General features: G+C 32.6%; 1 protein-coding gene across 1 annotated transcript; it reads left to right on the top strand.

Moving 5' to 3' along the window:
• Nucleotides 1–3,025: 3,025 nt before the first annotated feature.
• Nucleotides 3,026–7,040, top strand: LOC143072139 (toll-like receptor 2 type-2). The gene has a single exon (XM_076246950.1). It carries the CDS (start codon nucleotides 3,248–3,250, stop codon nucleotides 5,774–5,776), a length of 2,529 nt encoding a protein of 842 aa, XP_076103065.1. The 5' UTR covers nucleotides 3,026–3,247; the 3' UTR covers nucleotides 5,777–7,040.
• The last annotated feature ends 7,571 nt before the right edge of the window (nucleotides 7,041–14,611 follow it).

The raw sequence follows: 14,611 nt of genomic DNA on the forward strand, positions 1-14,611 counted from the left end.
TATCGTTTTCTAGTAATTGTGTTTTATAAATATGTGGGACGATAGTCACTGAATAATAAGAACGCGACATGCACGAGAAAAATGGCCAACTTTCGTTGCCATTTAGTAACCTTAGACGAATGCTGATAAATCGTTCGATCCGATATACCATAAATATAAATTGATTGAGAAGCACGTTGAGTTGTGCAACACGATTTTTACAGGTTTGTTTGATTCCGTGTCATTGATTTAAAACATGTAAATCATCGTTTTATCTGAATATGAATGTTTTTATGTGGTATCGGTCAAATAAAAGGGTTTTTTTCCTTGTTTTATTTTTTAGTTTTGACATTCTTTCCTTTTTATAAATGAGTACGCTTAGGGCATGCATCACTCATATTCAACCAAAGGTCAAAAAGTAAAATCACAAAAATACTGGACTCAGAAGAAAATTCAAAACGGAAAGTCTCTAATCAAATGGCAAAATCAAATGATAAAAATCATCAAACGAATGCACAACAGCTGTCATATTCCTGACTTCGTACAGGCATTTTCAAATGTAGAAAAAGGTGTATTGAACCTTGTTTCATAGCGCTAAATTTCTATATATGAAAATGAATATAAGATCAATTTTAAGTTGAATATTACCTTAATAACCCAGATTTTTAGGTTCGAAGATTTTTACAAAATTAATAATCAGTGATCAAGCAGTTGTTATAAAAACAGGCAACTAAAATGTCCAAGACACCGCTAACGACCAAGGTTTTGTTATATAGAAGAAAGGAAATGCCAGTTTTCTAAGAACCTTATCCATAAAATAAATATGATATTTTAGAATTCCAGAATAATATTATATTCAGAATTGAGTTTACGGTAACAGACATCCCTGCAAATGAGAAGATATACTCATCTGATAATGATGTTAGAATTCTTGCACAAAATCCATAGTCATTTGTAGCAGGAACATCGCTGGTGCAAGCAATTCACAGAAAAGAATATGTTTTTGTGGTTTTAGGTGTTTATGGTTCATGTGTGTTTCTGCTGCTCGTATGTGTTTATGGTGTTACCTTGTCTCTTGATTTTACTAGATTTGACTGTATCTTTGTTATGTTTTTTGCTTTTCTTTCAAATCTTTTTATGTTCTGCTCTTTTCTTGTTATTTTCTTGTATCCCTATGGTACTCTTCATTTTTTCAAAATATTACCTTTAACATTTTTCAGCTACATGTATATTACAGAGACTACTTGAGCTAGTGCAGAAAATAATCGTTTCTGAGATTTGGAATTTTATGAATATTAACAATATGCTCGGCTCTTTTTATGTCATATAACTGTACTGTTATAGAAATTAGATTTTTAATATAAAGCATCTTGTTTGGAACAAGTCATCTGTCATTCCAGAACTTTCTGTTGTGTCGTAGTTCTCTTATATTTGATACGTTTCCCTCTGTTTTAGTTTGTAACCCGGATTTGTTTTTTTCTTTATCGATTTATGAATTTCGAACAGCGGTATTCTATTGTTGCCTTTATTTGACTTATGGTTCTGGTTTTGCTCCCATTGTTGAAAACTATAAATCTTCCATAGGAGATTAAAAATTTGACATAATTAGGAGATTCAACATTTGCCATAATTAGTAGATTCAAATTTTGCCATGATTAGGAGATGAAAATTTGCCATAATTAGAAGATTGAAATTTTGCCATGATTAGATGAAAATTTGACATAATTAGGAGATTAAAGATTTGCCATAGAAGAGGAGATTACAATTTTGCCATAATTAGGAGAATAAAATTTGGCCAATGATTAGGATTCTAAACAATCTAGAAATTCGTCATAGATGTAAAAACTGGAAATTCGTCATAGATGTAAAAACTAGTAATCTGTCATAGATTAGGAAACTAAAAATTTGCCATAGATGTGGAATAACGTGACGTCATATTTACCATAGATTAGGAATCTACCATAGATCTGGAACCCACCATACATTTTAGTCCTACAAATATCAAAAGACATCTGAAATAAAACAGTCTGCCAAAGCGCATTGTACATTGTTTTGTTAACGCAACAATTGTGGGTTCAAAGGGGAATAATTCATTAATCTATTTCTTAAACTTCATATGCTTTAATACAACAACTATGTTATATAAGAATAAGAATGTGTTTGCAACAATTATTGCGGGGGGGGGGGTGGTATTTAGCTTCAGCAGGAACGCTCAAGTCTAAATATTTGAGGCCAGGGATGTATAAAATACCCGACACAGTTTTGAGCTATAAGACCTAAAGAGACGGGAAAATACCCAAATACTTATAAGGTCAACTTTGGTAAAATAATATTGGATATTTACTTTAGATTAAGGTCAAAGTTGCATATTTATTATTATTATATTGTTACTCTCAGTATAACTGTTAATAGCATTGTTATTAAAGTATTTTCATCATACGTGTTGGCGAAATAGCATAAACATTTTGTTTTACTTTTTAATGTGTTTATACTCATTCATGTCATTTGAAACCAATCCCAAACTTAATAAAACAAAGTTAAAATTGAGAATGGAAATGGGGAATGTGCCAAAGAGACAACAATCCGACCATAGAGCAGACAACAGCAGAAGGTCACCAACAGGTCTTCAATGCAACGAGAAGTTCCCGCACCCGGAGGCGTCCTTCAGCTGGCCCCTAAACAAATATATACTAGTTCAGTGATAATGAACGCCATACTAAACCCCAAATTGTACACAAGAAACTAAAAGTTAAAATAATACAAGACTAACAAAGGCCAGAGGCTCCTGACTTGGGACAGGCGCAAAAACGCGGCGCGGTTAAACAATTGTATTTTAACTTGGCCAAATTTCTTCACTTAATCATGATGGCGATTACCACAGTTTTAGAATAATTTGAACATAAGACTCTATATTGATTTTACTTGAAGTACCAATTTATTTTGACACTAGAACTATAGATAACATTGTTTGTAAAGTAATCTCACAAACAGGAAGTAAGTACTATTGATTTATTCCTTATCAGTAAAAAAATAAGGAAAGATATTTTATCTTTTTTGTGTTTCTGCTAAAACGGCGAGTAAGAAGATTATTTCAAATCGAAAAAATTGCAATATTTATTTATAGATTCCAGATTTTTTAAGCAGACACCATCACATACTTAGTATGGAACTTAGACTAAAACTGAATTGCTGAAAACAAGAGGCATAGGATACTACACGGTGATTTGGATAAATATATTTCTGTTTGAACTGATTCTATACTGGAATTATGTTAAAATATATAATTTGGATGTGTAAATTATATCAGTTTGTGCCTATATTTTGCATATCACTCTCTGTAGTATGTGCAAAAGAGTGCAGCATTGTAGTTTTAGAAGATTCAAACGAATTCATTAAGATAGCTGACTGCAGTAGACGAGGGTTAAGCCAAGTTCCACAGACGCTTCCCCGTGATATAACCGTTTTGAATCTTAGGAGAAATAACTTTCAGATTATCAGCAATTTCTCATTCAAAAGGTACAGATTTTTACAAAAAGTAACACTGTCTGAAAACAAACTTCAGAAAATTGAAGATCAGGCATTCTTTGGATTAAGCAGATTAAATAATTTGAATATGTCGGACAACACCTTGGATTTGTTAACTGTCTATACACCCGAAATGTTTTTACCGATTGAAAATTTGACCGTTTTAGACATACAACGGAATATACAAGAACACAACAACGATGTGTATCGGTACCCGGATGTAGCATTTGGTGTTTTTAAAAAAATAGTATATTTGGCATTAGATCTGGCTCCCATTCCAGAATTAGGCCAAGGTTTTCAAAACTTACAAAACCTGAAATCGTTAATATTCGATCGTTGCTTTTTGAAATTTTTGCGAGGAGATACTTTTGAGAATTTTACTTCAAATTTAGAAGAATTAAGACTGACTAGATGTCTGCATTATTTTTTACATGTTGATGATAACGCTCTTTCTCCTTTTCCGAAAATTGCCAAAATAAATTTTGAAGGATCATGCATGCATTTAAAACAGGCTCTAAGCATGCTATCGTCATATAGTGGCAAGACTTTGGACATAATCAATCTTAGAAGACTAAATTGTCCAAGGTTTAATAGTGATGAATATCCGTTTGTATTAACAGTCACAAAAGACATGATGAGATATTTGAAAACTGTTTGTGTAGAAACTTTAGACTTATCAGACAACGGGATAGTTGATTTTGAAGAAAACTCGCTATTTTCATTTGATCGACCAGAATGTATTAAACATTTATACTTTAAAGGAAATCGATTTGCATTTACTAAAGGGAGACAAATAGACGAGCTGAATACATTTTTTAACAAATCCATCGCATTGAAAACGTTCGACTATTCTTTTATTCCAGTGAGATATTGGCTGGAAGAAAATGCTGTTCATCATAACGAACAAAATTATCATTCTTCTAACAACATCATATATTTGCCACGTTCTTTAGAAAAATTGATTTTAAGTAATTTATTATGCAATGATATCCGAAGATATTTTATGAATCGTCGCGGCAGCAATTTGACCTACCTTGATGTGTCGTATAGTTATTCAAATAGCGTTGTTATTTTTGAAAGCAATGCATCATTCACAACTGAAACTTTAGTCTTAGATGGACATTTTCATGCAGCACTGTATCAAATAGAGATAGTTAATTTCATTCATGTAAAAACTTTATTGTGGAGAAGTGCCAATTTGGTATATGCTATGTACCCTTTGGATAATATGTTTTTTAAAAGATTCATAACTTGGTTCAGAAAATTGAAAAAACTGGAACATTTGGATATGTCTTCAAATTTACTCTGGATTTTGCCAGATGATTTATTTCTTGAATTGGATCGTCTATCTGAATTACGGTTGTCTAAAAATTTGTTCCAGTCCGTTCCTACTCAGATAATTTTTTGTAGTACTATTAAAACACTTGACCTTCGAAATAACTTACTTTCAACAGTGGACTATGCTACACGTCTTTGGGCGGATTTAATGAGCACAAATCATGGTTTTTCCCTTTATATTGAGGGCAATGCATTTGAATGTAAATGTGATAATTTGAATTTTATCAAGTGGATACAAGAAACCAAAGTAGATCTAGACAGCAGATCATATAAATGTACACTTTTAAACGGTACCGTTATTACTGTACTTGAAGCATATGAAAACATGCATGATTTGTTTTCCCACTGTAGAAATTCAATATGGCTGACAGTTTCTTCAACATTGTTGGGAACCAGTATTATTGGTGTTGTTTTACTAATTATTTACAGTAAACGCTGGAACATTGCTGTATATTTCTACCGCAAATTCCGGAAAATGGTTGAAAAAAAATATGGTAAAAGTTACACTTATGATGTTTTCGTTTCATATGGCGGGGACTGCATACCTTGGATTACACAATGTCTGATTCCAAAATTAGAAACTGAATGGAAACTAAAAATATGCTTAAAAGATCGCGATTTTTTACCCGGAGAGTCATATTTTGATATAGAAGCAGAGAGCATAGAAAGTAGCAGACATGTTATATTTTTACTTACTCCAAAATTCAAAAACTCACATGAATGTCTATTCGAAATTGAAAGAGTGAAACATGAAATAAGGATGAAAAACATAGAAAACATTATAGTCATATCAAAAGACATGACCTTAAAAGACGTTCCCGTTGAACTTGCTAATATTTGGAACTACGTAATTTTCATTCAGTGGCCAGCTGGTGATTGTGATGACCTTGACGTCACGTGGCAAAAACTAAAGAAGTGGATTAGCAGTGATTGACTTTAATTTAACACGATCGATTTAAGTACGCACAAAACTTGACCAAGAAATAGTTTGCCTTGTTTAATACGCTTATAATTATCCGATTTCAGCATGCACAAAGAGACACGGCAGGTTAAAGTTTTGTTTGACGTTCATGATTGTAATCTATATTTGTGTTGTTTTGGCTTAACAAATTTTACAAATGAAAACAAAACGTTATAAAGGAGAGACGAAAGATATAAAGGGTCTTTCGAACTAATAAGTCGAAAACAAACTGATAATGTCTCTGAAAACCCCACGAAAAACGACAAAAAGACAAGCAACAAACAATAAAACACAACGTAAAAACTGATCAACACGAACCCAACCCAAAATCTGGGATGATCCGGAAGATCCTGCTCCACATATGGCACCCGTCCTGTTGCTCATATGTGACTATCCATGATATTTCCAGGCTTGTGGGGTACCTTGTCTAAAATAGAATTTTTGAATATTTATATTGTACACACTGAAAGAAAACCTTCTGTCATATTAGTATGACCTATTAGTTATAATAAGAATGGATCAAGTCTTTGCCTATATCGGCATAATGAGACTATTCGATGACGACTTTTTATTATAGAAGGTATTATTATACCTCAGTATGTTTTTTCTATACAAAAAGTAATGAAATAGTTGTGCTTTTTCATTCCACAGACTATTTGCCAGTCAAATGTTTCAAAGACTATTACCCCGGTTAATAGTTTCATCAACATATTTCCCGTACTGTTTCATACTTATTTTTCATTGGACAGTAATTAATGACGTAAAAAACTTTTTCACATGAATTTTTGCGGTTGGAAACGTCAATATGATATCGTACTTTTTAAAAATCTGTTTGAGTCTGTTCTAGTTTAAAATTAATATATCACTTACCAGAAGCAATAAAAAAAGGAATAAGAAAATCTTCTCGACGAATTTTTAAAAGATCTCGAGCAATTATATAGTTGGTATCTTAGGAACAACAAACTTGCTATTAACCTCACACCAAGTCAATAGGTGTATACTTATTTATGATCATTGTGTTTATTAAAGTACATTATTCTTTGCTCGTATTTCGTATTTTGTATTACGTATCAAATTTTATTTCTAGTACACCTTTATATCTATATATTGTGTAACTAAAAAATAGTTTATAAATATTCTTATTATTGGTGCATATAAAATGATTATTGTTATATGTGTATGTATCATATAAGCTGTATTGCTTTTGGAATAAAGCATTATTATTTGAAATACAGAATTATTGTATTTAAATTGACGTTTTACTATTTGTTCTAACCTCAAGATATCTAATAAACTTTATAAGATATTTCATATACATGTTTATAAGATACCTTATAAAGTTTATAAGATATCTTATATATAGTTTATACGATATCTCATATTGTCTATAAGATATCTCATAAAAAAGATTATAAGATATCTTATAAATAGTAAGATTCTTTGTATATGTAAGAGAATGATAATCCCTGTCTTCATTAATAAGTACGAGCAATAGCGATGAAGACAGGGATCATCATTCTCTTACAAACTTAGAACATATAGACTCTATTATTGTTTAATTAAAAAGTAAAACTACAAGAATACTGAACTTAGAGGAAGATCAATTAAGAAAATATCCTTTAGATGGTCCGAATGAATATAGTTCTCAAATACGAGTTACAACAAATGACCCCTCTTTATATACAACTCGTCTAAACATCAACCCAACAATGTTAGATCTGTATATTTGCTTTCGCAGATTTTTTTCTTCCCTCGCAGGGATTCGAACCCATGCTACTGAGATATCGTGACACCAAATCGCCTGCAATGTATCTGGTGCGCTAGACCACACGACCACCATGGCTTCACAAAAATAAAGCTTTCGGTGGACGGGTGTTACCTCTCCTCGTCAGTTTTAATCTAGCGTCGTAATACAGTACATCATATATAAGTCATGGAGATGTTATTGTTACAGATCAGCTCAATTATCTATAGTAATGGATCCTACAAATTAATGAAAGATACAGTGAAAGAAAATAATTATATTTAACAGTACGTCTGAGTCAGTGACAACTCTACAACAGATTTATCCATCGGATCACCAGCAATGATGGTGATACATGGCTGTGAACATTATGTATATACAATTCGTCTAAACATCAACCAAACAATGTTAGATCTTTAAATTTGATTTCGCAAATTTTTTGTTCTTCCCTCGCCGGGATTCGAACCCATGCTACTGAGATATCGTGACACCAAATCGCCTGCACTGTACCCGGTGCGCTAGACCACACGACCACCTTGGCTTTACAAAAATAAAGCTTTCGGTGGCCGGGTGTTTCCTTTCCTCGTCAGTTTTAATCTAGTGTCGTAATACAGTACATGATATATAAGGCATTGAGAGATTATTGTTACAGATCAGCTATATTATCTCTATAGTAAAGTATCCTACAAATTAATGAAAGATACAGTCACAGAAAATAATTATATTTATAAGTACGTCTAAGTCAGTGACAACTCTATAACAGATTTATCCATCGGATCACCAGCAATGTTGGTGATACATGGATGTGTTCATTATGTATATACAACTCGTCTAAACATAAACCCAAACACTGTTAGATCTGTAAATTTGCTTTCGCAAATTTTTGTTCTTCCCTCGCTGGGATTCGAACCCAACCTACTGAGATATCGTGACACCAAATCGCCTGCACGGTTTCCGGTGTGCTAGACCACACGACCACCTTGGCTTCACAAAAATAAAGCTTTCGGTGGCCGGGTGTTACCTCTCCTCGTCAGTTTTAATCTAGCGTCGTAATACAGTACATCATATATAAGTCATGGAGATGTTATTGTTACAGATCAGCTCAATTATCCATAGTAAAGGATCCTAAAAATTAATGCAAGATACAGTCACAGAAAATAATTATGTTTATAAGCACGTCTCAGTCAGTGACAACTCTACAACATATTTATCCATCGGATCACCAGCAATGATGGTGATACATGGCTGTGTACATTATGTATATACAACTTGTCTAAACATCAACCCAACAATGTTAGATCTGTAAATTTGCCTTCGCAATTTTTTTGTTCTTCCCTCGCAGGGATTCGAACCCATGCTACTGAGATATCATGACACCAAATCGCCTGCACTATATCCGGTGCGCTAGACCACACGATCACCTTGGCTCCACAAAAATAAAGCTTTATATAAGGACCAACCAACAAATTTACTATTTGTCGTGGTACCGCACTTTTTTCCGTGAACTGCAGCTAAAAGTCTTTGGGGGGGGGGGGGGCACTTCCTACATACAAGGTGATATGACGTCTTGCTGGAAAATGTCACATTTTCTAGCTTGAAAATATGGGAAAAGGTGGGGAAAACTATCAGAAATATATGATAAGGTCGATAAAGTTCCAAATACTTGTATATGAAAAACCCTGTCATTTTTTAACACCCGAAAGTCTCGTCGTAAGTAAACATAATCTTAGCTTTTAATATTCCACTTTTCAAACACACCCAACGAAACCCACCCAATATGGGAAAATGTTATAATTTTACCTACGCAATATATGAAAAGGTATACATTTCTAAGATCTATATAATATGAAAAGGGTGGGGTAACAGAACCCCAGCAACACCCCATATCAATTAAGTATTTAAGTGGCCCCACCAAGCCCAAAGTTAATCACTTTTTTACGACATTTTTTGACTTTTAGAGGGGCACTAGCTACGAGATATATAAAAAATCAAAAGAATGATTTTTTTTGTTCAATCATTAATGAAAGTGAAATAATGAAATAATGATTTACTTTTATCAGCTAAAATGGTTCAATTTTGTCAAATTAAGCTAATAATCATTGATACTGAATTATTTACTTGCAAGTGAATAACTCGACCTCATTAAATCCGTATTCATGTGAACTCCAATTTAACTTCGTAGAAAGAGATAAAATAACGCATGCATTGTCCGTGTATGGGTATTTCAGGAAAAGAATGTCAACATTGAAAGTGAAACTAGGTTAATAATTTGATTAACTGATTCGATCCACACAAAATCATTCTTATAAAGATCAAAACGAAGATTAGCATATTTTTTTAATCTGCAATACAAAATTTAACAGACCTATAAAACTCCATTTCCACGAGTTGCTTAATCTATTTATATCTATGTTTATGTTTACATCGCTTATATGGTCATAGAAGGTCAACTCGATAGTTAGTTAAATGGCGTCTTGGCTAAAATTCACATGAAATGAAGCTACATCTTATTGAGACCATGTCCTGTCAATGGTTTATTTTATACTTTTGATAGTTTGGAAAAAGGTTTTATATTGTTATAAATAAAATATGAGAATTTGAGTCAAATCGGTGAATATGAATTTGGCAGCTAGTGCCCCTTTAAGATAAATGCCGTGTCTTGTCTTTACTGTTAACTTATCTTTGAAGCAACTGTGCATCGTAAATTCGTAATCGTATATTCACGTCAATCGTTTTAACCAACCCATTGTCCCTAGTACCAGTGGCAGATCTATTTCCATAAGGGGACCTACTGACTGTCCAAAGAGGGAGCCCGCTCCAGTAATTATGCTTCAGTTATTCCCTTTATAATCAACCAAATTTGTCCCACAAAAGGTTGGGCCCAGGCTTCCCGCACCTCCCCCAGATCCACCTATGAGTATTTATAAACTAATGCTTTTATTGCTTTAACTCCTTTTAAGAAACTTGTAATGGTATGTAACTTCACTATTTTACAGTTCGTGACACATTTGTGTACATGAAGGCGTTGAAAATAATAAATCAATGCATTCAGTATACATTATGAAAATTATGTCTTTTTTGTAATAAACTGTAAAATACCAATTTGAACAAACATATCTTTAAAATATATCATTTACATGTTGCCGACTATACAGTGAGGGTTTTGATGTTACTTCTCTCTATACTAACATCCACCATGACGATAGTATAGAAGCCTGTAGGGAAGTCTGGAAATCTCTCAACACCTTACTTCCACTAACTGAATATCTTATACTTTGGTATTGCAATGCAATTACTTTACATTTAATGGTGAACACTTTCTCCAAGTTAATCGAACAGCAATGGGTTCAAAGATGACTCGCCTTATGGCAATATTTTTATGGGAAAACTAGTAAAGCGAATTCTAAATTCTTCTCTTTATCAACCTCTCTCTGGGTTCCGATTCATCGACGATATTGACGTGAAGTGGGATAATAATGAACAAGAACATTAAACATGCCAACGATGCTCATCCCTCAATAAAATCCACTTATAAAATATTTGAATCTAAGGTCACATTTATTGACACTGCAACGCAAGTAAAAGATGGAACCATATTTACAGATCTGTATTGCAAGCCCGCAGACAAACATTAAGATCTTTCTCCGGCTCTGAGTTGTCATCAAAAGCATTGCACCAAGAGAATTCCATACAGCCAGGCCATGCGACTTCCAAAGAGAAGACACGCTCCAGTCTTGTATCAGTGTTTCCATATATGATTAACCAATTTCTTACAACAAAAGGGGGGACCTGCGCTCGTTAATCCGCCTCTGGTTAGGTAAACTGATTGAGTTTGAAGCTTTTTACCCTTAAAACCTTGTTTTATCAATACTTGCATAATTTGCAACATTTTCTAAAACTATTGTATCCTATTTAGGGTCATAGTTATCTCTTTTGACGTTCACTGAATTTTGATCGAAAACAACAATTTCTGTATAAAGAATATCTGTCAAGATAAACTTTGTGAATTTTGCTAGATTATGTAATTATATATAATATCAGCTTGATAACACAATTTATCATATATTTAGTAAAAAATACAGCTATTTTTTATATCTAATAAAGGTTGTTTTTCTAGTCTGTATCACCTACCCTGTATCGCATACCCCGTATCGCATAGCTAAACCCGTATCGCATGGTAAAACCCGTATCGCATACCTATTTTTTTTTTTTTTTTACATAAAGTTTTTGTTTTTTTTTTGCTTAAGAAAAAATTTCCTCAAAATAGGTCATTTTTTTTAATGACGTCATTGTTTGGTATGTAACGTCACGAACGTCAAGTTTTCATATTGTATGTGACGTCACGAACATCAAGTTTGCATATTTTTTGGCACACTAAATGCAACTATAAAAAATACAAAACACTCAAATAAATACAATAATAAACAAAATATTTTTAAAACAGCAGCAGGCAATAGTAAGGTAACCCAGGTGCTTTGTATAAGCAGTTATTTTAAGGCTTTGAACCAAGACAAAAGCAGAACTGAAGGTAACCCAGTGCTAATCTATCGGGATCAGAAAACAGTTCATATAATATAATACTCTTCTGTTGAAATATATGATAAAGCGTATAATACATGGCAAAATCCGTATCACATGCCGTATCACCCTCGACCAATATCATCCCTCGGGCCTAAAGGCCCTTGGGCTGATATTGATGTCTCGGGATGATACGACATATGATACGGATTTTGCCATGTATTATTCTCTATACATTATATTCCTAGATTTAGATATTTCGGTTTTAAATTATAATATAATGCCCGGGTCCTCCGCCCATATATTATAACATAATATTGAACGACATTGCAATCCATGTGAATGGTATATAATAGAGTAGATATAGAGACAGGCCGGGATCGACTGACACATAGAATATAAAGAAACTCGCTATTAATTTAATAAAGAAATTAAACATCAAAATAATTACAATTATGATTTCAAAGTACATATTTTGAAGTCAAAATAAATTGAAAACAATAATAAAATACTACAAACAATTCAAGTTATATATACCAAATAATAACAATAATGGTTACTGTTAAAATAAAACTCTGAATTAAAAGATTAATTACTTATAAACTTTAAATATTTCTTTCAAAATAAAATTAAAATGAAAATAATTTTAAATCTAAATTATTTTCAAAACCAAGAGACTCCCCTAGAATACCAAGAAACTCGCTATAATTCATATCATAGCGGCTTGATCAGTATATATACTTATTATAACTAATTTATGAATGTCCTAGTAACTCTTCACTGACTGCAACAAACAAAAGAATTTATGATTTATGGATTTGTCAACAAAATTTAGAATGCTTAAATATAATTATGGTCTTAAACCAGGCCAACATTATAAATTACATAAAACAGGTTTTTCTTTCATCTCTTAAATTTCTTATTCTAAAATTGACAAGTTATGTTTCAAATATATTTATTAACTTTTCCCTAACTATTATAATATAAAACAGTTACAACGTAAATACATATAACATAGTATAAAATAACATTATAAATATTAATTTAGATCTTAATTAAAAGTAACTATGGTCCTAGTTTGTGCTTTATAGCTTAACACAAATAAAGTTGCTGACGTAGGTTGAACGTTGTCCAAAGTAAGATGTTTTATTTAACTTTGCTAGACATATAACCGGAGGTCAATTTGGCCACAGCTGAATTTCAACAGCTTATTAGAGTACTTATTTGACAGAACAGTTAAACAATAATTTTATATAAAATATTTTACACAGTAGAACTTACATTCATTATATAATAAAGTATATGAAATAAAATAAACTGCATTTTTCTATATCAATATTTACACGAGAAACTCAACACTAAAATTTACGACAAAAGGGACGATTTTTCGTTCCCTGTTGTTAATTTTCCATTTTTAGATGGTGATGTTCCTTTGGCACCATCTTACGGTGTTTATATAACTCGTTCGCTATGCCTGTGTCTGTTTTGACGTCACTTTTTATTTTAACGAACGTAATCTATGTATTACTGGTAAATTATAAAGCCAGATATTTCGTTACCACAAATTACTTAAAACCTGTACTAAATTCTTCTATACATATAAAGATTTGGTTTTGAAGTTTTGTTGTATCTGTAGAAAACTTATTTAAACGGGAAAGCCCATCTAAATTTTATGGAGACGTTTTTTTACCGTGCCTGGGAATATGGAAACGATTCTGGTAAAATACTCGATCCTTCAAATAAATATATTCTAAAAGGTTACCAATCCAACACAGTAATCAGATCATTGAATAGTGATTTTATTGGTAAAGATATTGATTTTGTTATCAGTAAATTAAAAGCAACACATTCATAGATCTACAGTCTGTTGATACCTGTATCTTTACATTGCAGAAAGTCATGTTTTTCGCTGACTGTTTATGAAGTCTTTACATTGAATCCATTGGATGTTGGATGTTGAATACATACCGATTGAGTCATAGATGCATTATTTTTTTTTAATTAGTTGTTAGTGGCTTTGGACTAGCTGTCAGTAGCTGCGAGTACTCGCATATCTGTACTTAGTGTCTTTTTGTTGTTGGGATATACCAGTACCCGACCTCGTCCACTCTGTGTTTTTGTTAGATGTACTTCTATTTCTGATGAGCCTTTTTCAACTGATTTTTATAGTTCGTTCTTATGTTATACTGTTACACCACTGTACAAGGTTAGGAGAGAGTTGGGATAATGTTTAACCTTGCCACATTCTGTATGTACGTGCCTGTCCCAAGTCAGTAGCCTGAAATTCAGTGGTTTTCGTTTGTTGATGTATTACATATTTGTTTTTCGTTAATTTTTTGTACATAAATTAGGCCGGTGCATGGTTTTCTCGTTTGAATTGCTTTACATTTGCCATTTCGGGGCCTTTTATAGCTGAATATTCAGTATGGGCTTTGCTTATTGTTAAAGGCCGTGTGGTGACCTATACATGTTGTTGTTAATTTCTGTGTCATTTTGTCTCTTGTGGAGAGTTGTTCCATTGTTAATCATACCACATCTTCTTTTTT

Source organism: Mytilus galloprovincialis, chromosome 4, assembly GCF_965363235.1.
Source record: "Mytilus galloprovincialis chromosome 4, xbMytGall1.hap1.1, whole genome shotgun sequence".
In the NCBI taxonomy this organism is placed as follows: Eukaryota; Metazoa; Mollusca; class Bivalvia; order Mytilida; family Mytilidae; genus Mytilus; species Mytilus galloprovincialis.